This window comes from Triturus cristatus, chromosome 2_2 (genome assembly GCF_964204655.1).
Source record: "Triturus cristatus chromosome 2_2, aTriCri1.1, whole genome shotgun sequence".
Taxonomy (NCBI): domain Eukaryota; kingdom Metazoa; phylum Chordata; class Amphibia; order Caudata; family Salamandridae; genus Triturus; species Triturus cristatus.
The window spans coordinates 16553254-16580721 of record NC_140582.1 but is presented as its reverse complement, the minus strand read 5'-3'; the positions used below and the strand labels follow the sequence as shown (position 1 = coordinate 16580721).

The 27468-nt window shown below is 50.3% G+C and overlaps 1 protein-coding gene across 1 annotated transcript in view; it reads right to left on the bottom strand.

Moving 5' to 3' along the window:
• LOC146861755 (metalloprotease TIKI1-like) overlaps positions 1–27468 on the bottom strand; it is a 1236995-nt gene that overhangs the window by 128736 nt on the left and 1080791 nt on the right. The window contains exon 5 of the mRNA XM_085640940.1: positions 5682–5775. Coding sequence (XP_085497066.1) covers positions 5682–5775 — 94 coding nt within the window. The remainder of the gene's footprint in view (positions 1–5681; positions 5776–27468) is intronic.

The window sequence follows — 27468 nt, the reverse complement described above, 5'->3', positions numbered from 1 at the left end:
TGCCTCCCCGCCCACCACGGAGAGAAGAAGAAGACAAAGAGAAGAAATAGAAAGGAAGAGACAGAAGACAGAAGCGCCAAGAGGAGAAAAGAGCAATATACACTAAAGGATACAACATTGGCCAACAGGGCCACAGTGTCCAGTTCCAGTCCAGGGGTAATCGCGGCCCAAGGGCGTAGATCATCCCAGAGAAGTCACTCTCCTAGGAGCAGGGGGGGTGTATCCTTCAGGCTCCAAGCATGAGGGCAAGGGAGGCAGGCCTGTGCCGCCGGCCATCAAAGTAAGGGGCCGGGATTCCGCCTGATGTGAGATGGGGGCATGGGTCATCGGTCCCAGGCCCCAGGTGTGGACAGTGCGTCATAGAAAAACAGCTGCAAAGGCATTTTCATGGGATCATGGCGTAGAGGGGCGAGAGCAAGCCGAAGAACGACTCTCCTCCATGGAGCGGATTTGCTGGATGATTTCCTGCTTGGTTTCGGAGGCCGCCCGCTCCCCCGAGTGTGAGGCTCTCCCGCGACGGCGTACCTGGGACCAAGACGGCTTAGCAGGCTCCCGGATACGGGAGGATGGGCGGGTTGGGCTGTGGGGTGGCGTGATGGAGATGTGCAAGAGTTGTGCCACCTCTTAGAGGGATCGTACCATCCGGTGTTTGGATTCCCATTGAAAAAAGAGCGCGAAGGGGTGGCCCCATTGATACTGGTTGTTCAGGCTCCGCAACTTGTCTGTTATCGGCTTGAAGTCTTGACGTCTACGCAGCGTGGTAGGGGCAAGGTCCTGGAAGTGCTGTATTGTGGCACCTTTGTAGGTGAGTTCCGGTTTGGAGCGCATGGCCTTGAGAATCGCCTCCTTTTCCGTGAAAAAGTGGACCCTGGTTAGGATGTCGAGGACGAGGCCCACTCGGGCAGACGGACCCGAGACTCGGTGTGCTCGATCTAAGGCCTGCGGGGAGGCGTCATCATCACCCCAGATTTCATGTAGTAGTTTTGCCACAAATGTCATGATGTCTGACCCTTCCGCTCCAACCGGAATCCAACTAATGCGGAGGTTGTTGCTGCGGCTCCGATTTTCCAAATCCTCCTGTTTCAATTGCAGGTCGATGTGCTGATCTTCCAGGGTGGCCAGTTGCTGCCAGAGCTGTTCTTGGTCTTCCGTTTAGGCATCCACTGTCCTCTCTGGGCCATGTACCCTTTCTCCAAGGTCTGTGACCTCTTTTCTGAGTTCCCGTACACAGAAGTGAACTTCCGATCGCAAGGATCCTATTTCGGACTTGAGCTCCGCCATGAAGTTCACCATGAAGGTTTGTGTGACTGGCGCCGAGTCATCTCCGGCTGGTGCCGCCATAGCGCTGGAAGCGCCCGGGCCCGGCTTGTTCCATAGTGCAGCAACGGGGTTGTCCTTCTGGGGCGTCACCAACTCCTTCCTCGGCTTAGTGCGCGTCATCCTCCATGGGGTCGAGCACCCACCAGGCTCCGATGAAGCAGCGAAGGCAAGCGAGAGGAGGTCCTGAAAACCGACCAGGGAGGGCTGAGGTCCCCAGGTGGCAAGTTGCGGTCCGCCGCTAAGGTCACCACACTCGGCAATCCGCTGGCTATGGAAACGGGGGGGGTGGATAGACAATATTGCAGAGGTCAACGCTACCACAGAGATCCTGTCACCACGTGTGTCCTCCGCCACGCAGCCAGAGCGTAGGAGCCGGAGTCGCCGGGGTCCACACCGCACGCAGGTCCGCAGGGGAGACGGCTGCAAGATAGGGGCCCAAGTCGAGCTTCAGCACGCGAGATGGTGGGTAGTCGGCAGTGTTAGAGACACTAGGTATTGAGGGGCGGATGGTGTATCCACAGCCGGTCAGCAGTAGCCGCTAAGGAGTGAGAGGCTGTAGGGGGGAGCGCCATTGGTCAGCCCCCAGGCCAGGCATCCCCCTCTCAAGCTGAGGGACCAGCAAACAAGCTCTTCAGTGACAGAGTGGCACTCACCAAAACGAAGGAGCACGCTCCCGGGAGCCCGGAGCCAGTGGGGGGGTCAATCAGCAGCAGGGAGTGTAAGTGGCAGGAGTCTCTCGCCCCCGCATGTCTCCAAATGCTCAAACCCACAGGACCTGTGGCGACACCGGGCGAGATCCCAGGCAGTGTGCAGCTGCGTAGAGAGACGTGTGGTTTGAGGGGGACCGGGCCCCGGTAGCAGCGTGTGGAAGCCACCCCCAGCAAACACCTCCAGTTAGGCCTCAACTCACGGGGGCACCCCCGCCCCAACTCCTCACCTGCGCAGAGAATCAGCCTTCCTGGGGTCCGGTAGAAGAGCGTTGCGTGTGTGTGGCTAGATACAGCACAGCCTCACTTCCCAGCCATGAGTCCGCCAGGCCAGGGGTCCGCCGCACACAGTCCCAACCTCTGCAGGGCCGCCCTTAGCCTCACCGATGGCAAGAAGTCGCCAAGACACCCGCCAGGGCACTGCCAGGCCCCCGGCCGCACCAGTCCCCACAGAAGGGTGCCGCAAGATGCAGGACGTTAAGGCCGCTCCGGCGGGAAACCGGGTACACAAGATGGCGGCCGCCACTGGTAGAAGTGCTGGAGCAGCCCCCAAAGAAACCGCAGTCTCAGTTTAAGGGGCCCCCACGCAGGGCCCCATGCCCACCGCAGGGCCGCGGCAGCACCAGCGAGGCCAGAGAGGGCAGGGAGCAGCGTACAGGGCGTCTGGCAGTAAAGGGCCGCCGGGAGACAAAATGGCGGCAGCCGCCGCCGACGAACACAGCCGCAAAAGGCCTAAGGTCCACGCCTCCGCTTCTAAGCAGCCCCTGTCCGTGTCCGCTCACTAGGGAGTGTCCCAACCGTTCCACTGTCCCCCGCACCCCGAGTTATGGCGCCGACCACATCCCAGCCCCGCTTTCCATGCAACTAAAGGCGGCGGTGAGTGGGAGCTCCCTCGGCACACGTCTCACGCCATTCGCGTCGAGACCACGCTCCCTGATGGGCGATTTCAATAAAAAATTGGACGCGCAAAGGGTTAATTCACGGGCTAAAGAGTTATTGATCTCATATAAGATAAGTGTTGCCAGCTTTCCAAATACTAGTCTGGCAGCATGTGACTCAAGGAAAATATCTTGGCTCGAAGAACTTTATTTGCCTAAATGGCAGGATGAACACAGACTGTCCAGCAAATCGAACGTTTAAGATAGGTCTGTAACCTTGCCCTAAAGATTAAATTTTTAGGCACGTCTGGAACTTTGACATAGTCAGGAGTTTCGAGGTGCTGCAAGTTGAAGGGAGCGATCATTACCCTTTAAATCTTGAGTTAGTAGTAGCAGAAAGAAGGTTGAGAGATACAGTAATCCCTGTACAAATGGACTATCCTAGGCGACTCACCACCAGAACCACCGAGGAGTGTATGGAAAAATTGGCCATATTTCAGCAAAAGCTAATATTAAATAGTGCCTCCATTAATAACATAGGGTGGTATGAAAATACAATCAGCCATGTAGTCCTTTGTTTAAGTGTTGAATTTAAGGGGAAAAAAACTGGCAATAATAAGAAACAGAGAAACCTGGCCAAGGGAAACAATTGGTTTAACGAGGAATGTAGGAAACTGAAGACGCAGATAAGAAAAGGGGAAAGAAGCCTTAGGGTAAAGTATGATACCTTATGATACCAAGAGCTATAATAGCCTCCAGATGATAAAGAACATGTATAAAATGCTAATTAGAAATCAAAAAGGAATATTCAAAGCGAAATGTTTAAATGGAAAAAGAAATCTGGAAGTTAGTTCAGGAAGTCTCTAGTGAGATATAGGGGACCATGAATTTTGTGGGGGTAAGAAGATGCCTAGGGGGAGCACTTGGGAGAAATATACGGGAAAAGGGTAGAACCCGAATTGAAGAAAACGATCCCTTGGTCTGGTATAGATGAGGACATCAGGTCCCATTTTACGGTAGGCATATTATGGCAAATGTAAAGCCTGACTCGGGCTGCCAGGCCGGATAACCTCCCAGCAGTCATATTAAAGACCCTGGTCTGATTGGTGGGCAGAATTATTCTCTCGGATGTTTGCTGGCATTCTAGATACATGTCAGATCCCAGAAAATTAGAGAGGGGCAATTATTAGACCCATTCACAAACGGGGAGATGTTAAAGCCCCAAAGAACTATATGTTGATTAATCTGTTGGATGTTGGAGAAAATTTTTTTGAAAAAATTATTTTGGGAAGACTAAAGATATGGTCTGAATTCATTCATATTGTGCCTCATGAACAGGAAGGGGGGGTTAAGGAAGGCCACTCCACTATTGATCATTGCTTCTCTCTCTGGTCCATAAGCACGGAAGTCGGTAGAGTAGAGGGGCAGTTTGTTTTGCTGCTTCATCGACTTCCAGACAGCCTTCGATCTGGTGGACCGGAATCGCTTATGGGAAGTTCTGACCAAGTGTGATATCCTGAAAGACCTTTTCGTTATAATTCAGGAGATGCATAGCCATAGTTATAACTGGGCTCAGTTATTATGGATACCAAGGCGACCTTGACACAAAAAATATAGATCGAAAATGGGCTGAGACAAGGTTGTGTCTTGGCTCCCCTATTTTTCTCCTTATTTATATCAGTCGTAGCGGGGGTTAGAGGATCAGCCCCAATATAGATGGTAAACATGTTGCATGTCTTCTGTATGCAGACGATCTCATAATGTTATACTAGTTTGAGATATGTCTGCAAAGGAAGCTGGACCTGTTCAGGGAATACTGTAGTCATAAAAAACTATTAGTAAACTTGGAGAAAACTAAGGAACTGAGCTTTGGTAATAAATATAACAAAGTTTAGTTGGTTCGTGGGCCCTATTAAGTTGCAAATAGTAAAGGAATACAAGTATTTAGGGGTCTGGTTTGAGAAGTCCCTGAAATGGAATCGCTGAGAGTAAGGACCATCGTCTCGGTTAATGACCTGAAAAAATGTAATAAGGACTACAGTGATATGTCAGACAGGCCTGTTTTGAAAGCCTATGTGGCCATGATACCCCCTCAGTTCTAATAGGATGGAGAACTGTTATGTACAAGTGGTAAAAGTAAGTGGGACACCGAGGAGGGGATATGTTTAAAAAGCTTGCTGCCCCTACCCAGGTCCTCTATGATCCTAGACATAAGAATGGAGACTGACATGGAATCATGAAATATATTGGCCCGGTTGGCGTTAATTCAGTTGTGGCAACACAGTGGGGCTTTACGTGGCCTTATAGATATCGTTAAGCCCTGTGCACCACCGGAACGTCACTAAAATTGTCGTTCTGGCGGCGCAAAGGAGGGCTTGTAAATATGCCCCTTAGTTTCAACATTATTGCACACTCTTATTCTGTGCTCTTTTTTTCCTTTCTAAAAGCAAGTATTTCTTTCGGTTTGTAACATCGCTGGCTGCGGAACGCAGACACTGAAGTCTAACAACTAAAGCAGCAGCACCGTCCATTGCCATGCAGAAGTCATAGCAGGCACACAGAAGGGCTACTCAAGCATAGAATCGGGAGTTGCGACAGTTATGAAAAAGTAGTGGAACTACTTAAATGTAAAAATAAAGATAGCATTTTAATTGGTTCTGCTCACCTCAACCTCTGTGTAATCCTGAACACAAATAAACATAGCGAGAAATGTAGCCATTCGCATAATTAATCCCCAAATGGCAGCCTTTATAAATCCATGGAACGATTACATTACCTGTTCACGATGGCTCTTCCAGCAGGTGTGTGCTCCACTTTGTACCCCTCTCTCGTCAGTACATCAATGACTGTGTTATTCCCCATGAAGTGACCTACGGAAAGCAATGAAAAAGACGACGTGACACCACAGAACATTGTGAAATGTCAAAAAGTGAAATAAGCTCGGGGGAAGCAAGTTGCCACTCTGAGGACTATTTGAGAGGCAAGTTGCTTTGCTTAATAGTAAACATATGTTTGGCGTCAATTTCAAGGATCTCATTGCTACTATTTTAAATGAAGACCCATGGCCAAAATAACTATTTTCCAAACAGACATCTCGCACCCGAAACGAGAAGACCACGTCCGATTTATCTGAGGTATGGAATGAATAATCATTTTAAGAAAGCTTTACATTAATATTTGCAAATAACTCAGTTTCACAAGTTATTAGTGTTATTCCTTTTTGTAATCACTCAGATGCCAGTGCAATATTTTACCAGCCAACTCACACCGTTTGCTTGGATGATCTGACCTGTGATCTAGTAAATTTGAAGGAACTTAATAAAGCAGAGGTGCTAAGTCTTCCTGTGTCATATTGTGTGGCAGCTTTCGTAAGATATGTACACATTTAATTAAATCATTTACACCCAAACTCAAAGCGGGAAGCATCTCTTCAGAAGTTTATATGAGCAGAGACATGTGGACATTGACATCTGGTTAGCAACCCAAATGCGAAGAGAGAATGTAAAAATGGGCTACAGTCGAGCCATTTGGCATAAGCCAACAGTTGCTCAGAATGAGGAGGGAGGCAGACTAAAGAAACAAAACCTATGACAGCAGCTTTAGATAATGAAACACTTTCCATTCCAGTAAATTCACACGTGATGTTAGCCGGTTAATGCACAGCATTTTCAAGTATCATGTATTTATTATTTTATTAAAACCCAGAACATTTTGAGAACAATATTACCACAGAAAATAGACGGTTCATAAAAATAGATTGGTTGCTAAGAAAACTAACTGCGCTGAATATAAGTGCAAAAATGACACACCATCGGGGTTATGGATCAGGAGTTTTAGAGTCATCTTGCGACTCAATAAGTGTTGGTAAACTGCACATCTGAGGGGTCTATATCCCAATAGAAGGTCTCATAGTTGTCCTGCTTGGGGCCTGGTACAATCCTTGTATAGAGGCTCCTGTGCACAGGATGATTGCCCGCCACTGTCACTCTGCTCCTTGGGACCCCAGTTTTCTCACCCAGCATCACATCCCAGACAGCTTGGTGGTCCAAGCCTCCACCTCTCGACCTATTCTTGTCATGTTTCTTTCACTTCACTGGATAAGGAATCCAAAAGGCTTTGGTAAGAGGTATCCCTTTCCACCAGTGTAGCACTATGGTCAGTGAACACCACTAGCCTTTTGGACTGAGAAACCCACACTGTGTAGGATTTGATGGTGCAAGTGCTGTCCATGTCATAGAGGCCTGAGCTGTGCTCACCCAAGCAATTGCTGACTGGTGAGATGCAGCAAAGTTTACCATCCGATGTGGGCTAGACACGACCAGCTCGTAAGGCAGAGCGATTGTATTGTCGGTGGCACTCAGATACCATGACTGATTGAGAACCACTGGCTTTTCAGGGAGGTAGAGGCTTTGGTAAAAAGGCAGACTCAGCGCTGGCGCATTTTAAAGACAACAAGGCCAAAGCCGTATCTTTGGGCCTATCCATGGCTCCCCGCCAGCCCCAGTGTGATAGCCCGCTGGGCCGGGAGGCAATGGCCCCGGGCCGCGATGACCAACCTGTGTGGAAGTGGATGGCCTGTCAGAAAAAAAAGACCGAAACAAAATAAAGTTGTGTTCAAAGAAGTCTCTGCTTCTTTTAATATCTTTTTCTCAAGTGTTGTTGTAAAGTATACACGTAAGTCTGAAGAAGTATTTAGGCAGAACACCAGAGTTCTCGAGTCCCTTGCAGGCCGTAGTCTTCCCTTGCGAGGTCTGGGAAACAAATCCCGCTTCGTGGCGTTCTCTTCTCCGGCTGATCTTTACAGGATTCCGGGCCCCAGAGACATAGAAAACTAACAAAGAAGCTGGGGTTACTGGTTTGTTCGTGCGCTAGTCTTCTCTCGTGCTACCGTCACCAGGAAGTGTGTTCATAAAGGGTATTAATTGACTAAAGGTGATCGAGCTAAGTGGGACTGGGTGCTGTTGGGTCAACGAAAGGGCAATGGTCAGCAGCGGCAAGTGTTTCACCTCAAACTATCTTGTGCCCGATTACAGCCCCATGCAGCTCTGCCCAGCCCACCACCACAATGATCCCCGAGCGGAGAGAGAGAGGAAAGGCGTGACGTGACAATGAGGTCTGTGTGTACTCCCTTTTCCCCGCTCTTTTCTCTCTTTTGCTTTTCTTGTCCCTGGTTTGGGGTCTTTCCAACCTCTTCCTCTCTGTACGGGGCTTCCTGCAACCATGTCTGGGTTTGTGTTTTTAGCCCTTCCATGTACTGGTGGAATTTAGGATGGTCTGTCCCTATTATAACCGCTTCAGGCAAGGAGGGAATGATACCTACATTCCTTAAATGTGGGTCGTTGTCGACCTCTAGTAGGACTTTTGCCACTGGATAAGTTTTGGTGTCCCCATGGACGCAGGTCACCCTTACTTGTTCTGTTGCTTGAATTTGGGGTTTCAGAATCAAAGAGCTATCTACTACTGTCACGTGACACCCTATGTCGAGCAATGCTTGTTTCTTTTTCCCATTAACGAAAATCTCCTTTTTATATTGGATTGGATCAGTGTTGGCTACCAAAACCCTACCGCGACTATAACCCACCTCCATGGGTTCGGGTACAGGGGTACGGTGGGGACACTGCCTAGCGATATGCCCCCACTCCGCACAGTTATAACACTGTGGGCCTTGTCCACCGGGTCCTACTGTGTGGGGCTGTCGGGGAATGAAAGGGGGGGATATAAGAGGTCTGCTATCAGAGCGACTGGTACTCTTCGGGAGTGTAGGTGTCTGAGGACGGACTGAACTGGGAGTGCTCTGGTAGCGGGTTATACTGGTTTTGAAGTCTGGGGCCCTATGGAAAGCACAAGCGAGGTCAACAGCCGATGCGGACGTGAGCATCGGGTGTTGCTTGATCCAGGACTGGGTGCTAGGTGGTAATGCATCTAAAAATTGTTCCAGGTAGACTTTTTCTACAACCTCGTCCAGGGTAGAAGTGAGTGGTGTTAACCATCTATGTCCCAAGTCCCGTATCCGAAAATATAACGCTCTGGGGTTTTCTCCTACGGACCACTTTTCCCTCCGGAATTTGTTTCGGTAGTGCTCCTGATCACATCCCATCCGTTCGAGTATAGCCCTCTTCACATCCACATAGGGAGTCGTACCGGTGGGATTGGCGGATTGGTATGCGGCCTGTAGTTCTCCGGATAGCAGGGGAGCTATGTATTGGCCCCACCTTTCCTGTGGCCAGGCCGCTGTGGTAGCCACTCTCTCAAAGTTTAAAAAGAAAAAATCGGGGTCTTCTCCTGCTTGATATTTTTGTAGCACCGTCCCAGGGACGTTTGGCCGAACCTGTGTGTTGACAATAGCGTCAGTTAGCTGTAGAATGGCCGTATCTTGGACCTGTTGGTTTGTGGCGATGAGGGTGGCCTGGTCTTTCAAAGCACCCTGCAGGGTTTCTCGCTCTACTCGAGCGGCTTGGATTTGTTGTTCTAACACCAACTGCAGGTGTCGTTGGCCTTCGGCCAACTGCGATATGACGTTCTTCATGGGCACGGGTTGTGTCATGAGGCGACACGATTTTAGGATGGATAAAGGAAAAAAAAAAGGAAATCCCACTTCTGACACCACTTGTGATAGCCCGCTGGGCCGGGAGGCAATGGCCCCGGGCCGCGATGACCAACCTGTGTGGAAGTGGATGGCCTGTCAGAAAAAAAAGACCGAAACAAAATAAAGTTGTGTTCAAAGAAGTCTCTGCTTCTTTTAATATCTTTTTCTCAAGTGTTGTTGTAAAGTATACACGTAAGTCTGAAGAAGTATTTAGGCAGAACACCAGAGTTCTCGAGTCCCTTGCAGGCCGTAGTCTTCCCTTGCGAGGTCTGGGAAACAAATCCCGCTTTGTGGCGTTCTCTTCTCTGGCTGATCTTTACAGGATTCCGGGCCCCAGAGACATAGAAAAATAACAAAGAAGCTGGGGTTACTGGTTTGTTCGTGCGCTAGTCTTCTCTCGTGCTACCGTCACCAGGGAGTGTGTTCATAAAGGGTATTAATTGACTAAAGGTGATCGAGCTAAGTGGGACTGGGTGCTGTTGGGTCAACGAAAGGGCAATGGTCAGCAGCGGCAAGTGTTTCACCTCAAACTATCTTGTGCCCGATTACAGCCCCACGCAGCCCTGCCCAGCCCACCACCACAATGATCCCTGAGCGGTCACTTGCCTTGAGCCACGACCCAGGAACTGGGCCGCGGCGCTTGGACCTTGGGCGTCTTCAGTCGTAGCTGCGCCTCCGGGTTCTCCGGTGTTCGGCTCTCCCGTCTTCCTCTCTTCCTCGATACCGCTGGGCTCCACTCGCTCTTGTCTCCCGGCCGGCTCTCGGTTCCTTCCTGATTCGTTCTCCACTCCACTCTCGTCGTCCACCTCCTTCCGTCGAGTCTCTTCCTGTTGGCAGACAACACTTCCTTCGTTCTCCGCCTCTTTTCCGTCCTGGACCGCCCTTCTCTCCGCCTCCGTTTGGTCGTCGCACCAATCCTGTGCATGTGACGCGGGTGACGTTGGCTGGTACGTCAGGAGTGCTTGTGCCACTAGACCGCTCCGTCCTTACGGTGAGGAGTCGCTGTCTACCTTGCAAGAGTTCCGGGGTCCTGGCTCATCGGAACTCTCACACCCAGTCAGCCTCTTTTTCCTTTCCGTGTCTATGCTAAGGGTTACCAACTACGTTCTTCCCTGTCGAACCACCAAAGCTAACAGGCTTCCCAGCTTTTTTGTGGCTGTGGACACAGTTCCCACAAACCAAGTGGGACCACCAACCAGAGGTTGGGCCAGTCTTCTTCCACTGGCAGCCGCAGCCTTCAAGCCACTTAGATTTGCATAGCTGCCAAGGTTTCAGATTGCTATGTGTAACATTTTCAGAATTTCAGTGTGATTATGAGTGAAATTCATGGTTTATGAGTGACACTTTCTCACGAGCAAAATCAAGCAATCAAGACGAGGGAACATATAAATATCAGAAATTACACCCGTTTGAGCAACAAGAAACTCTAAGAATATCTTTAAAATGATGCAAAGCACCAGAAATGGAAGGGCACTTAGCGCCAAGTTTACATAGGCTAATGATCATGATGCGTTAAAAGTAAATTAAATAAGGATTGGAGAAGGTACTAGTGACACTTACTAATCTGTAGCGAGCAGTACGTGAGTAGACAGACAATAATCAAACATTGCAGTGAGTGTTTTTAATTCTTATATCACCCTGACCACTTATAGCTGTCACGTTTTCAGATTTCTTATGTGTGACATTTTGGTGGTTTCAGTGTGTGTATAAGTGACATACTACTGCCAAATGAGTGACACTTTTTTTGGCAAGTTAATCAAAGTAGTAACTAGTATGTATTTTTGAGCTTGTCTGCGATTATTATGCAAGGTAAAAATCCATCTGCTGTAGTCAACCAGTGAAAACCAGCTGAAACCAGTCAATGCCAAACAACTGGCAAACCTTGCAATAAGAACAACTCCTCAACCTGTCCCAGATGAGAAATACATGAAGATGTAACGAAGGAAAGCATGTGTACCTAAAATAGCCTTCTCATGAAATGCACCCTAAATTGCATAATTTGATCTCCAGAAAAACCCAGAAGTTCCTTTCACATAGAAATAACTTAAGGGTTCTGTTGAAGACAAAACTGTCCACTGACCACCTATCAGCTGAGAGGCGCCAGCACGGATCTTAGCTGGTACTATTAATCAATAAAGATTAGAAGCCATCTTAAGTTTGGTAAAGTTGGTAAAGAACATCAATCAATTCTAATGGCTCATCCAAAGTACCATAACTAACATCCTATCAACCAAGCATCCAAAGAAACCTTGTTGTAAGTATAAGCGCTATATATAAGTTCTATATAATTGACAAAGGGGCACCTATGTACTCAGCAATTTAAAAGTGCCTTAGGCCTATCATATGGAATTTGCTACATTTACTAACATAGTACTGAAAAAAATCTGTATTAACACCTGCTCAAAGTGTTAACTCTTTAATAGGCAGAAAGCCTGTGACCTTGTGCACATCTTTGAAATCATTCTGCCTGAAATGGCAGTGCAATATCTCAATGTAGGCTGCCCTCTTTTCCTGTTTTAATAGTGTCAAATTGACGGCCCCTCCCTCTGACCCAGCCTCAGAGTTCCCCACTTTACAACACCTCCAGCTTCTTTTACAGTCACATCCTGTTCACATCGGCCACACTGTTTTCTGGCTCTATCATCCCTCATTAACCCTCCCTCATCAGTGCAGCCTTTCACGTGTGTATCAGGGCCGCGCTATTAGGCAGATTATGGCGGTGCTCCAAGCGGCTGCATGAGACCCCGCAGACAGGCCTCTGGGTTGTGCGCTGGGGGGCCGAGGTTCGGCAAGGGACATCACTGCACTCAGCGCACTTCAAGGATACAGACAGCGGACTGAGGCTTTACACTGTACCTGAATTGAGGGAAGCAAAAGGGTCACGAGGATACCTAGAGGTGGTGCTGGTTGGGGACAGTAGGTAGGGGGGGGCATTGGCAGAGACGTAGGTTTTGTAGTATTCGGGCCTAGGACCTATAAATTAATGGAGACCACACTTGTTGTCTTGTAGTGGCCAGCTTAATGCCTGCCCACGCCCAGCGCTCCGGGCTCTTTACTGGATTACTGGCCTTCCGTGTGGACATAGGGCGCATCCACTGTGCACACGCACAGGGGGGGGAGGTTATACAAACCTCTCCTGAGACCCCCGTAGCAAATGGTCGGGCCCGGCTTGGGCAACACTACATTCCTCCTTTACCCAGAAATGCAAAAACCAAACAAACATTAATCACAGCGGCAACCCACCTTAAAGTCTCAAATACAGTCTCTGTGAGTTTCATGAACAAAACAAAAGAACAGTCTTACTTGGTCTCGGCGGAGGTACAGCCCACCCTCACTTCAGCAGTCGTCAGCGGGCCACAAAGTCTCGGTACCTCTGGGATGGCTTCGGACAAGGGCGTAGATAGTACTTGCTTTGGCTGCGCCCCTCGGGAGGGGTTTGAAACATGTCCTCAGAACAGTCTGTCTCAGTTAAGCCGGGGGGGCTCTGTGCTCCTTGCGACACAACATCTTCTTGGGCTTGTGTGGCCGAGTCGTTCCCAGTATTTCCTGTTCCGCGGGGAGTCTCTTCTTCCATGGCTTCTCGGGGACCTGGGGATGACACTGGGTGGTATTCTCCCGGCTCGGGAAATTCTTCCTCGACTTCATTTGGTACCCTGTTAAAAAACGATACATTTCTTGTGACTTCTTCTCTGTCCCTGACCGCCGTGATCAGGGTACCATTGATGTTTGTGACAGTCCACGGGTTTAACTCGAATGACAGGCGGAACTTCCCACCTGGATGGCGGTCTTTCACTAGCACTCGGTCACCAACTTGGATTGGGATGTCGGCGGCTCTCCTCTTCCGGGACGCTTCGCGATTGGTCTTTGTTCTCTGTTCCATGGATCGGTTAGGCGGGGTTGGTGATGACGCCCACGTGGGGTGATGCGGGATAGAGTCCGTGACTGCCCTGCCAAAACAGAGGCGGCTTGGAGGAACTCCTGTGGTGCAGTGGGGCGTCAGCCTGTATTCGCGTAAGAATTGGTAGATGGCTAGCTCCAGGCCCTGGCCGTCTGCTAGTGCGATCTGAATAGTCTTGTTCAGAGTCCTCATTAGCCTCTAAACTTCCCCATTAGCTTGAGGCCACCTCGGGGTTATGCGCCGGTGCTTGACACGGTGGGACTGCAGGTACTCAGCCAGCTCGGTGCCGTTGAAAGGTTGACCATTGTCCGTGCGCAGTTCCCCAATGAGGCCATGGGTGGCAATTATCTTTTCCAGCTTGGGAATTACCTCGGATGCGGCAGTCGAGGAAAGGATCTCTACCTCGGGGTATCGTGAGACGTCATCCATCACTACCAACATGTACTTCCCCCCGGGGAGACTGCCGAAATCCGTGCTGGCTCGCATCCATGGAGACGTCGGCCCTTCCTCGGTGATCACTGGTGCCAGAGGGTTGGGTAGGTTGGTCGCCAAACACACAGGACATCGCTGGACGATTGTTTCAACCGCTTTATCAAGGCCTGGGAACCAGAGTTTGCTCCGAAGGCAGTTTTTTGACTTTACAATGCCTTGGTGCTCGCCATGCGCCAGGAGGGCTGCCTGCTGGGTGAGACAGTCAGGTAGCACCAGGCGGGGGCCCCTCAGGAGGCACCCTTCCGGAGACACGGACAGTTCGGTCCGGACTTGGTGGAGCGCCTTCAGCGTTGCTTGGGCACCAGGTGTGCGGAAAGACGACAGGCTTTGGAGTGGCTTCCAGTTGCCCGACGTGACGGCCTGGATGGCGATCTGCAGGCAGTCGTCGTCTTTGGTAGCTCGCGACACTTCCTCCAGGGAGATTGACAGAGGCCTTGACCTTTCCACGATCATCCTGACATACTCCTCCGTGGCAGCGGCTTCTGCAGCCTCCGAGTCAGTGGCCGGGCGGGCGTGTCTCGATAAAAAGTCAGCTGGATTTCGGGTGCCTGGTCGATACTCCACGGTGAGCTGGAATTCCTGGAGCTGGAGCACCCATTTTTCAATTCGTGGAGGAGGACGTGAGGAGGAGCCTTGGAACAGCGGAACAAGGGGTTTGTGATCTGTGATTACCACAAAAGGGTGCCCGTACAGGTAGATGTGGAAATGCCGGCACCCCCACAGCATGGCGATGGCCTCCCTTTCGATCTGCGAGTACCGCTGTTCCGTTGGTTTGAGGGTTCTGCTAGCATATGTGACGGCGGCCCATTCTCCGCATGCTTGTTGCTGGGTTAGCACGGCCCCTAGGCCCGTCGGGCTGGCGTCTACCACGAGTTGTGATTCGTTTCGGGGGTCGAAGTAGGCTAGGGTCGTGTCAGCTGAGAGCGCCGCCTTGGTCTTCTGGAACGACTCTTGCTGTTCCGGACACCACTCCCAGGTGGCAGTGGCTTTTGTGAGGTCGCGGAGGGGGCCGGTGAGGTCGGACAGGTCCTTGATGAATCTCCCGCAGTAGGTGACCATCCCGAGAAAGCTGCGAACTGCTGTCACCGATGTAGGGGCGGGGGCTGCGTGGATGTCTTTGACCTTTTCTGGGTCCGGGCCTATTCCCTGGTCGGAAAACCTATAGCCAAAGAAACTGATGTCCTTACGTAGGAAGTCACACTTTTCTCTGTGGAGGGACAAACCTCGCTCTTGAAGCCGGTTGAACACTGCCTGGAGGCGTCAGATGTGTTCGTCCAAGGATGGCACGTGGACCAAAATGTCATCACTGACATTCAAGACGCCGTCTAGCCCTTGCAGGACGTTCTGGATAATATTTTGAAACACCTCTGCTGCACTCGATATCCCAAAGTTGAGCCGGGTGTATCGCCAGAGGCCAACGTGAGTGGAGAAAGTGGTAATCGGGCGTGAATCAGGGTGTAGGGGAATTTGGTGGTACCCAGACCTCAGGTCCATCTTCAAGAACCACTTTGAGCCAGACAACTCTCCTACTATTTCATCTATGGTTGGTGTCAGGTGGCGCTCCCGCTTGATGGAGAGGTTGGGGATGCGCATGTCTACGCATATCCGCACTGCGTCTGGCTGTTTCGGTTTCTTGGCTATCACCATGGGCGACACCCATGGAGTGGGCTCGCTTACCCTTTCGATGATTCCAGCTCGCTCGAGTAAATGCAGTTCCGCTTCTACCTTGGGTCGTAGGTGGAACGCAATGCGTCGGTGTCGGAGGGCCACTGGGGCGACCGACTTGTCTATGTGGAGATGGATGGCGGGTCCCTTCAAACAGCCGATCCCTTCAAATAGTGATGTGTGTTCTAATACTAGATGGTCGAGGCTGCGGGCTTGGACTGTGAGTGAAAAATGGATCAGCCCGAGGTCTTGGCTGTTCTGCAACCAAGCAGGAAACCTGATCCTTCTTGCGACACATATATTTTGGTTTGCAGGCGAGTGGCGTCGTAGGCCAGGTCCGTCCGGAACATCCCGCACAGGCGTAGTGGGTGACTGGTGCCGTAGGCGTACACTTGCACCCTCGTAGGATGGAGTGCCGGTGCGTTCTCTAGTGTCCGGTACACGCTGGCTGCCATCAGGTTGATCGTCGCGCCTGTGTCGATCAGAGCCGCAGGGAAACCGTAAGGGAAACCTTACGGCCGGAGGGATAGCTCTTCAGACTATTAGCACGCTGTGCTACAGTTTCTTAGGTTCGTGTGTTAATCTGTAATTGCATTGATCTTGTTACAATACTCTTTTGTCTCTCTTCTTATCCACTGCTTATCTAAATGGAATGTTATTGTGAATTGCGCCGCCTTGGTCTTCTGGAACGACTCTTGCTGTTCCGGACACCACTCCCAGGTGGCAGTGGCTTTTGTGAGGTGGAATTCCTGGAGCTGGAGCACCCATTTTTCAATTCGAGGAGGAGGACGTGAGGAGGAGCCTTGGAACAGCGGAACAAGGGGTTTGTGATCTGCGATTACCACAAAAGGGTGCCTGTACAGGTAGATGTGGAAATGCCAGCACCCCCACAGCATGGCGATGGCCTCCCTTTCGATCTGCGAGTACCGCTGTTCCGTTGGTGTGAGGGTTCTGCTTGCATATGTGACGGGGGCCCATTCTCCGCATGCTTGTTGCTGGGTTAGCACGGCCCCTAGGCCCGTCGGGCTGGCGTCTACCACGAGTTGTGATTCGTTTCGGGGGTCGAAGTAGGCTAGGGTTGTGTCAGCTGAGAGCGCCGCCTTGGTCTTCTGGAACGACTCTTGCTGTTCCGGACACCACTCCCAGGTGGCAGTGGCTTTTGTGAGGTCGCGGAGGGGGCCGGTGAGGTCGGACAGGTCCTTGATGAATCTCCCGCAGTAGGTGACCATCCCGAGAAAGCTGCAAACTGCTGTCACCGATGTAGGGGCGGGGGCTGCGTGGATGTCTTTGACCTTTTCTGGGTCCGGGCCTATTCCCTGGTCGGAAAACCTATAGCCAAAGAAACTGATGTCCTTACGTAGGAAGTCACACTTTTCTCTGTGGAGGGACAAACCTCGCTCTTGAAGCCGGTTGAACACTGCCTGGAGGCGTCAGATGTGTTCGTCCAAGGATGGCACGTGGACCAAAATGTCATCACTGACATTCAAGACGCCGTCTAGCCCTTGCAGGACGTTCTGGATAATATTTTGAAACACCTCTGCTGCACTCGATATCCCAAAGTTGAGCCGGGTGTATCGCCAGAGGCCAACGTGAGTGGAGAAAGTGGTAATCGGGCGTGAATCAGTGTGTAGGGGAATTTGGTGGTACCCAGACCTCAGGTCCATCTTCAAGAACCACTTTGAGCCAGACAACTCTCCAACTATGTCATCTATGGTTGGTGTCAGGTGGCGCTCCCGCTTGATGGAGAGGTTGGGGATGCACATGCCTACGCATATCCGCACGGCGTCTGGCTGTTTCGGTTTCTTGGCTATCACCATGGGCGATACCCATGGAGTGGGCCCGCTTACCCTTTCGATGATTCCAGCTCGCTCGAGTAAACGCAGTTCCGCTTCTACCTTGGGTCGTAGGTGGAACGCAATGCGTCGGTGTCGGAGGGCCACTGGGGCGACCGACTTGTCTATGTGGAGATGGATGATGGCGGGTCCCTTCAAACAGCCGATCCCTTCAAATAGTGATGTGTGTTCTAATACTAGATGGTCGAGGCTGCGGGCTTGGACTGTGAGTGAAAAATGGATCAGCCCGAGGTCTTGGGCTGTTCTGCAACCAAGCAGGAAACCTGATCCTTCTTGCGACACATATATTTTGGTTTGCAGGCGAGTGGCGTCGTAGGCCAGGTCCGTCCGGAACATCCCGCACAGGCGTAGTGGGCGACTGGTGCCGTAGGCGTACACTTGCACCCTCGTAGGATGGAGTGCCGGTGCGTTCTCTAGTGTCCGGTACACGCTGGCTGCCATCAGGTTGATCGTCGCGCCTGTGTCGATCAGTGCCGCAGGGAAACCATGACTATTAGCACGCTGTGCTACAGTTTCTTAGGTTCGTGTGTTAATCTGTAATTGCATTGATCTTGTTACAATACTCTTTTGTCTCTCTTCTTATCCACTGCTTATCTAAATGGAATGTTATTGTGAATTGCTTTCCTTGTGTGATGATCTATGATTTGATATTGTGTCACTGTAGGACCGTTTACATGCTTTCAAAGAATTAGACAAAGCTAAGTGAAATAGTAAACTGAGGGGTATATTCACAAGAACGTGTGATAACTACCGCAAGAGTAGCCTAACGCAACTTCCAACATCGCAGCCCAACGCGGGAAAACTATGCCGTGCCAACCAAGCATTCACAACGTGGCGGTAGCATGCGATAGTCACCAGATAACGCCTCAAATGTCCATGCAAAATACAACGCCATGCCGCAAAAATGCGAAACGCGAATGCAAAAAAACATGCAACGAGGCCAATCGCGGTACAAAAAGTCGCGGAAACCAGCCACAGGCCTGCAAATACCACGCGTCTGGCGGGCAAATGCACCACAAAAAACACAGAAACAACACACCAGAAACAAGCCAAAGCACGTAGCAACATGGATGCAAACTGACCTCGCGCAGAGGCCAACGCGAACCCCACAAACCCCACAGACCACCAGCAAGGAACAGCGGGGGCGGGCAAGGCCAAGGAGAAGAGGCAGAAGAAGACGGGGTCCAGATCGCAGGAAAACAAGACCAGCGTCACGGAGGTGACAGAACACTACCAGCAACTGACTCACAAGCAGACCACCTGGAATGCAGTCGGATTGACGAGGAGGCCAATCGAGGAGGCCAAGAGGCGCCAGCATGACGTGACAACCTAAACCAGGCACAAACCCGCTGCCAACAGGAAGGCAGCAACGGCGACAGGAGGTGGCAGTCCAGCAACACAGGAGGAGCTGGAGGAAACCGAGGCCACAGTCATCAGAGTGGAGACAGTGCAAGGAGTAGGGAGTATGGACACAGCTCGAGAGGACCTGACAACATCAACAGGGCGTATAACGAACAGGGACTGGGGGACATGGGCACAATGGTACACAAGCACCACGTGGTGTAGCACACTGCACACCCAAAATTACCCAGCATCATGTCCCTCATCCCCTTGGCATACTGCAGCACCACACATAGCAAGAACAGCACACCCACATTGAAACAACGTGGTACAATGCGCATAGCTGACACTGCAGAACAGAGGACACAACTGGCTCCGCACATGCACAGAAACCTGCCTACTAGATCTGAGAGAGCTGGAAACTATGAAATGGAAATGTACGCGTATGACCTCACATCGGTCATGTAGTCCAAATGTACACTGTCCAGCAGAAGAATCCAGCACCTCACAAACAGTCACAATGTACATTGCCATACAGTCTGCATGTAAACCAGAACAATGCGCTAACATACATGTCAACATGCATCTCCCCTCCACATTGCAGAGGGGCACACAACACCTCCAGCAGAGCCCAGAATACAACACATCTGTGCTGCCGGAGAGGACCACCACATCGTCGACACCGACATCCTACAACAGCCGATTGATATCCCACGCAAGCCACCACCAGGACCAAGGCAGACGAGCTACTCAGAGGAGAACACAGAGCCTGCAACAGACCACACAGCAGGACGCACCTGCAAGCACAGCTGGCTCACAACACTTCACCCACCCACACATGGCACCCCAATGCCAGGTGTCAGCACGCCAAAAGGAGGTGGCCCAACACAGGTGGGGGTGGGTGCCGAACCCATGGAAGGCGAACTAGAACACATACGTTGGTGTCTATCACCCTCAGGGACCACCCACACACCACAAAGGAGACCCACACTGCCATAGAGACACATGCAGATGCACATTCACAGTACAGAACCATGCTCAGGGGCGTGCAAATAGCTGTCACACACCCATGTTGGCTCAGCGTATGACAGCCCTGGCCACTCCCCTTACAAATTGAGTGGGTGACGACAAAGCTACATGTCCAAGCTCCAACCTGCTGCCTGCGGTGACATGTCTGCATCCGATGCACACAGCACAATGTAATGTCGTAGGGCCCAGGGCCCTCATGCATACAACAAGACCACAGGGACACACGTAGACATTATGTTGTACTGGCTACGGGCATGTGCACCCGGCCCCTTTATTGTCAGGGCCACATGTACAGTGACGCCTGTGCTGGATGTGTGTGGGGGAAGTGCAAGCCAGCCCGCACAGAGTGCTTGGTGCTGGCAACCACTTGAACAGTGGACACCAGTGCAACGGAAACTGAAAACACCTGCATGACAGAGTCAACTGCTGAGCAACATGGAGGGAGCCGGAAAAAGTCCCGAGGTAACACAACATGCAAATAGAAGTGTCCCTGAGTTGCAGTGCACTGAGGTAGGGGCACCACAGCTGAGCGCACCCATGTGAACAAAAAGTCTCGGCTTGTGTCCCTTCGGGACATTCCTGATGCAGATGCAGTGGGGTGTGTTAGACCTCATCATCTTCCTCATCAGCGTCCCAGGTCTCCCACACTGCTTGAGGTGACATTGCTGGGCAACCTCTTAACAACACAAAACTCAATCAGTAACAGACGATGGCTTGCGGTGCACTGAGTCAGTGGCACCTGGAGTGCCGAGCAGAGTATCCGACTGATGATGGCATCCACGACAGGTGTGAGCAACTCCGTAAGTCCATCAGGAAGACCGTTTCGACTCTGGCAAATGGCGGTTGGAGGTGGTCCTGGCGATGGTGGCATGTGCCTCCTGCGGTGATGCGACGTCCAGGTCGGTCAGGTCTCGATTTGATGTGTGAGCCCTAGTGGACCGCAGTTGAGGCCGGAGGCAGCGGACAGCGCAGGGCCACAGACACATGGTGTTGATGACCCTAAGGCCATCGCCTCAGAGGCCATCTAATATCTCAGAAGAAGGGGTCCCGGACCTGACCAGCACAGAGTTAGTGGCCCCGTATGCACAGCGGCCGGCACAGGCACCCTGCCACGGGACAGTAACTTGCGGTGCACTGAGGTAGGTCCACACGCAGTGAGCGGGTCCTCATCGATGTCCAAAGTGAATGTGGCGTAGGCTTGCGGGGGGACAGAGGAGGGTGTCCTCCAGGGCATGATGCGGAAGATCTGATGTTATCAGGCAGCAGCAGATGGAGGAGTGGAAAGCACCAGCCTCGTTTTCACCACCAATTCGGTATCAGCTACATTAGGATGAACACTAGCCCGTAGTCCATAGACTCAGACGCCACCAATGTACGACCAGAGATTGTCCATGAATGTCGGGTAACAGACATAGTGGCACCGGTGCTGAGAGGGGATGCAGACTGCGATGATGCCGGTACACTGATATGAACTCTGCCATCGCTAAATCAAGACTCTGAGACCTACTGGACCGCAGTGTAGGCCGGAGGAGGTGGTCAGCAGTAGCCCACATCTACCTGTCGTTGGCTCGCGATGCACAGAGTTAGTGACACCAGGGCAGTTGTCGGTAGTGTTCGATCACCTCCGTAACAATGATATTGTTTCCTCTGGACTGCAACGCGTCATCCTAATACACCTCTCCTTGTGTGCAAGGAGATGTATTCTGCCTTTGAATAATCGATGTTCTTTTCCAAATCTGTGGCCTACTCGTGTGCAGCATAGGCCGAGGGCAGTAATCCGCGTAGGCCCACAGGCACGTGTGGTTGTAATGCTATGCACAGACTTGGTGGCACCACATCGAAGGGAGTATAGTGACATGAACTCTGCCTTAAATAATGTTCACTGCCATGGTGTAATCAAGACTCTGTTCCAAATGTGTGACCTACTTGACTGTGGTGTAAGCTGGAGGCGGCAGTAGAGTACGTCAACAAGAAAGGACTAAAGCGGGCCTCTGTCGTGGAGCCCGTGATGGTCTGAGGAGGCTGCCAAGGTAGCGTGCCTCGGGCTTGGAGCTTGCGCCTGCATGTGGTTGGCCCTCCGTGACACACACCGGTGTCGGCAGGTGATCAGTGTGGCCTGGCTGCGCAGGGACGGGCCTGACGGGTTAGGGGTCCAGCGGGCCGGTGTATGGCATGCACACAGGATCGCAGGCAACTCCACTCACGAGGATGGCGTCAGCCTCATGGCGTGATGAGTGGTGCCACCCTGGCAGAGACGTTGGGCTTTCCAGAAGAGGACCACCCCCAGGGCTATGTGCTTTTTATTCACATCCCTACGCTGGCCTGGCGTTCGCCGGGCCATCCCACTCCGCTCACGCCTACGGGGGGGGCGTAACAGGAAACATTTCCGCAAAATCCCCCACTGGCCGGGGTGACATGGTTGCGTCCACTGTCCACTACACTCCATACACCAGAGGTGTATGTCACCATGGATATGGGTGTGTTGTGCATACTGCGGACTGTCCAGCACATCTCTGCCACTCTTGGCATTGTGTAGTTTCCCAATAATGGTTCTCCTGCATCCTTCACACATGCCTGGTTGCCAACTCTCCCCACAATCTGCTATTGTGTGGCTGAGGTGACATGCCGGTGATGGCTCATGTGCAGGGCTTGCCCAGGTTACCATTGTGACTTGTTCTGTCGTGTCTGGTGGGTGGGCATGTTGTTTTGCATGTGATGGAGCGCAAAAACCCTGGTAACGGGGAAAGGCAAACCCATACCAGTATCCTCCCTGCGTCACAGACCCGACGTCATACTAACTCATTCACACATGCAGTCATTGGTGGGGCCCATAACACCAACACTCACACTAACCATTCACCGGTCTGCACGCAGCTGGAGGGATGAGCGGTTCAAGCGCTCGACATGTGAGGGGAACACCTTATAACCTATAGGGAAAGAAAATGTAATTTACAAAATATACATCAATACCCCTTCCTCCTACAGATCTCAATCCTAAACATCAAGGCACCCCTCCCACGTGGTCAATGGACCAAATAGTTGGATTGGTTGATGGTGATCTAGAACCAGCTAAAACACATTTCAAGATTTAGATCATACCCTTCTTAATAAACCACAAACTCATTTCTTGTTAATCAATATCTATTTATCTAACATTTCTTGAAGAGTTAGGTTCGCATTTGGAAAGTTTATATCAAATTTCAAGTAAATCGCAGAACATCATATTTACCTACTCTGGCTATCTGAAGTCCTCTAAGTCATTGGGTCTGCATACTCAAATCTGTCGTCATTCGTCTAAGCAGATCAAAGTTCAAAGTTCTTTGCTCAGCACGCTACAGTCTCAAAGGATCGATAAGGACCAGAGACGTGCAAGCATCTGTCAGTGCCCATAGAATTAGGAAAAGTTCGCAATCATCAGATAATTGGGCAGCATCTGGACCATCTAGGATTCAGGAAAATGCAGTCAGTCGCCTAAGTAGCGTCACGAGTAGCGTTGTTGATGAAATCGATGTTAGGAGCGGTCGAGAGCGCGAGATATCCTCACTATTCTACCATGTACTTTTATAAGAAAATCAAATCAAGAAGATACAATTTGTAATTTCAGCACGGTTATGATTGGCTGGTTGCGATCGTCCGATGCTAGAGTTTGGGACTTTAGTACAGTTCGAGGGGTGAGGTCATCAAGTAAATGAAAAGTCAGTTTGTTACGGTTTTACTGAAAATCAATTGTCTTCAGTCTTGGCCGTCTTCCCACAGTGTCCTTGCTTGGGTACACGGAGATCACGGTTCACGACGGGGTCTGGAAGACTTTGTCGCTTCTGCGCATTTCACTCCATGCCTCGTGGGACAGTGGCCACTTCGTCATGTCGCGTCAGCGGCCATTTTGGATTTTAGGCCCAAACGCCAACTTAAGCGAAACAAACACAAAAGAGTAATTAATGCATAGAAATAATAAATCTAATGTTAACCCCTTACTAATCCCTCTATGTGTTTGTATTTATCTAGCGTATAGCAACATTTAAAGCAATTATATTCACCCTTTTGGTCCTCCTCTCAAGCAACATTACAGAGACATTACAAAAGTAACATATATCATGCAATAAAGGTATTGATGGTATTTAAACAGTCGTCTTTTTGCCTTTTACTACCTGCCGCTCGCTGCCTGTGATCAAGAACAAAGGATATGTTTGAAACGCGTAAGGCTGGTGATTTTCCGATGGATTGTGATGTGCGCTGCTGCCTTATGATGGAGTTGCCGATGGTGAGTGCGTCCTGAAGTGTGGACACTTGTGAACTTGGTATAATTGCACGGCAGTCCAGCCGTGGGGACTGCACCACCGCAAACAAAGCGGCCCGGAGGCTCTGCAAATTTTGAGCCGTTATCGGACCATTGGCAGGGCGTTTATGTACTTGGCAACGCATTACACACTCCATGAGGAGCCCATTTATGGCGGAATTGTGTGTAATATTTCGACTGGCAGTATGAATTCTTACACGAATTGAGGCTTCTAATAAAAGACTACTGTTCCCATAAGACATCTGTGGATATTCAGTGGCTGCACATGGGGCCAATAAAGGTATTGATGGTATTTAAACAGTCGTCTTTTTGCCTTTTACTAACTGCCGCTCGCTGCCTGTGATCAAGAACAAAGGATATGTTTGAAACGCGTAAGGCTGGTGATTTTCCGATGGATTGTGATGTGCGCTGCTGCCTTATGATGGAGTTGCCGATGGTGAGTGCGTCCTGAAGTGTGGACACTTGTGAACTTGGTATAATTGCACGGCAGTCCAGCCGTGGGGACTGCACCACCGCAAACAAAGCGGCCCGGAGGCTCTGCGAATTTTGAGCCGTTATCGGACCATTGGCAGGGCGTTTATGTACTTGGCAACGCATTACACACTCCATGAGGAGCCCATTTATGGCGGAATTGTGTGTAATATTTCGAGTGGCAGTATGAATTCTTACACAAATTGAGGCTTCTAATAAAAGACTACTGTTCCCATAAGACATCTGTGGATATTCAGTGGCTGCACCTGGGGCCAATAAAGGTATTGATGGTATTTAAACAGTCGTCTTTTTGCCTTTTACTAACTGCCGCTCGCTGCCTGTGATCAAGAACAAAGGATATGTTTGAAACGCGTAAGGCTGGTGATTTTCCGATGGATTGTGATGTGCGCTGCTGCCTTATGATGGAGTTGCCGATGGTGAGTGCGTCCTGAAGTGTGGACACTTGTGAACTTGGTATATCATGCAGTATTCTATTTATTACATATACTACTGTTAGTATGCGTACGGATCTTAGTCATAAAGGTTATTTAGCCATGCAATATGCAATCCCAAGTCTAATTTTGATATTAGTAATGTTGGTTTAATATTCATGCAAACTCATTTAATAATATTATAATTAATAGATTATATAATTAGTATTTTCATGCAGAATGGGGGAGGTATACAAAATTTTGTACTACTCGCTCCATCACATGTTTTATGTGATTTTGTGACGTGTGTATTGCCAGAGTTGTGCGTTGCATGGTTGTGGAGTTGATGTGAGTGGGGTGTTCATTTGGAACTTGCCAAGGGGCAGTGCATTTCCCTTGGTGCCATCCTGGAGATGCTGGTTGCTGATGGACTGTCGGAGGATGGAGGAATTGTGCACAGTGGCTGAGTATTTGGAGGCGAGATTGGTGGAGGTTCCACGGTGTTCGGTTGTTGCCTGCACATTGATGTGAGACATGTGCTTTCTGTTGCGGTGATTGTGTGCTGTGTCACCAGGGTGTACAGGTAGGACATGTGTGCTGTGGATTGCTACCAACACGTGTATGCATCCAGCTATGGCATATGGCCTTTGCTTGGTCTCCAGCGGATCCTGCACAATATGTTGGACATATGAGGACTGATGTACCAGGCTGATGGTGATGTCCAGGACAGGTGTGAGGGACTGGGATGTGGCTGGCTGTGTGACTCCTCCAACTGTAGTGGGTTTTGGTTGGGGGTACCAGGGGCCAACAGGTGCAGCACAGCCAGCAGCTTTGTGTGGGGTGGGATGTTGTCCGCTGTGTTGGTGGCGTCGGCTTGTTTGGTGTTGTTGGTCATGATGCGTGCGATGGTTGTCCTTTTGAGCCTGTATTGGGCAATGACATTGTCAGGTGTTGGGTCTGTGAGGCTGGTGTGTTTCCTGGGGGTCCTCTGTCTTTGTCAGCGCTGCCTGGGTGGTGGTCCGGGAGGGGTGTTCTGGGTGCTGTATGGGGTCCTGGGGTGGTGGCGGTGGGTGTTGCGGCCCTCTTGGGTGTCCGGGCCGCATGACCAGTGGCTCCATGGCATCTGCTGCCCTTTCGATGTGGCTGTGGGCTGTGCTCCCTTTTGTAGTGCAAAGTGCGGTCCGACTTCGCACCAGATCAGAGCAGGTGTTATTTTCCTGCTGCTAACGCGCCTTATCGCCTGTTTTGTATTCATATCGCAGTTCTGGCTGTTCGTTGTGAATGTTGTGGAGTTGTGTTTTCACGGCTTTTGGCACAGGAACGCCTACTCTGCATCTCATTAGCGATAGTTGCGGGGGTCATCCGTGGCGATGATTTTTGCGGCTGCCATCGCGGGTAAACTGATGCTGTGGGCTGTTAACACCAGCTTGTGATTGGGGCGATAAGTTTATCGCAACTTTGGCTGCGATAAAGTGCTGTTAAGTCAGCGACAGTTCCTTGTGAATATGCCCCAGAGTCTGTCATTATTGATGACTATGATTAATAGATAAATACATTGTTAAGTACAGTTGGTTTGTAGGATATTCCCTTTGTTGTAGGTCCACATAAGGGGGGGTATCATCCATCTTAGCAGTTGTCAGTCTCTGACAACTCTCAAAAGATTAGTCAGAGGACCAGTTATAGGTAGGGACCAAATTTAGTTTTATAAGAGAAAAGACAAGTTGGTTATTAAATTGGTTACGTGTGATGATTATGTTTACCCCACGTTTTCCGCTGCATCAGTTTTTGGTAGCAGAGCTAGAATGGTTTGTCTAGATTGATTATACTGGCAATTGATTTAAGACGAAAATCATTATTTGTTATTAATATTGTTTATGTTTGTTACATGTTGTGGTATGCCGTTTGTCCTTAAGCAATTGAGTTAGCAGGTCCAAAGTAGGCCTAAGATCCCGGGATAAGCCCAAGGGCGTATCTTAGTATTGCATACACTAAGTAGAATTGCGTTGTCTGCTGTTGATGGAGTGCTGAGCGATGGTCGTATTGTCGGTATTGCACAGGGAACTTTGAAGTTTGTATAGTGGAGAATTATTTAGGTACCTTTAGAAAGTGTATCTGGAGAAGTTCAGAACGTTTTCTCTTGATTGTGAGTAGAATCGTGCTGGTCGAGATTTTACTAGTAGTAGAAGAAATCTTCGAGTGAATTATCTGTCTTTTTTTTAGAGGAGCAGACAAGCTGAACTGTCTTATGTGTTCTAATCCTTTTTGTCTAAAAAGTTATTTTCTGCTACCGATAATTTTGTAAAGGGAGGATCAGTAGCAGGAGTTATACTGATGTCGCAGAGAGCAGCGCTGACACAGGTTAGCTAGTGTGAATCGTCACAAGAGTGTCGTGCTGCTATTGATTGGTTGGTGTAAGTCACGCTGGTATTGGTCAGTGTGAACGAATCGGATTTGTTAGAAGTACAGAAGGAGTTCTTGAATAAGGGTTTTAGCGATTGAG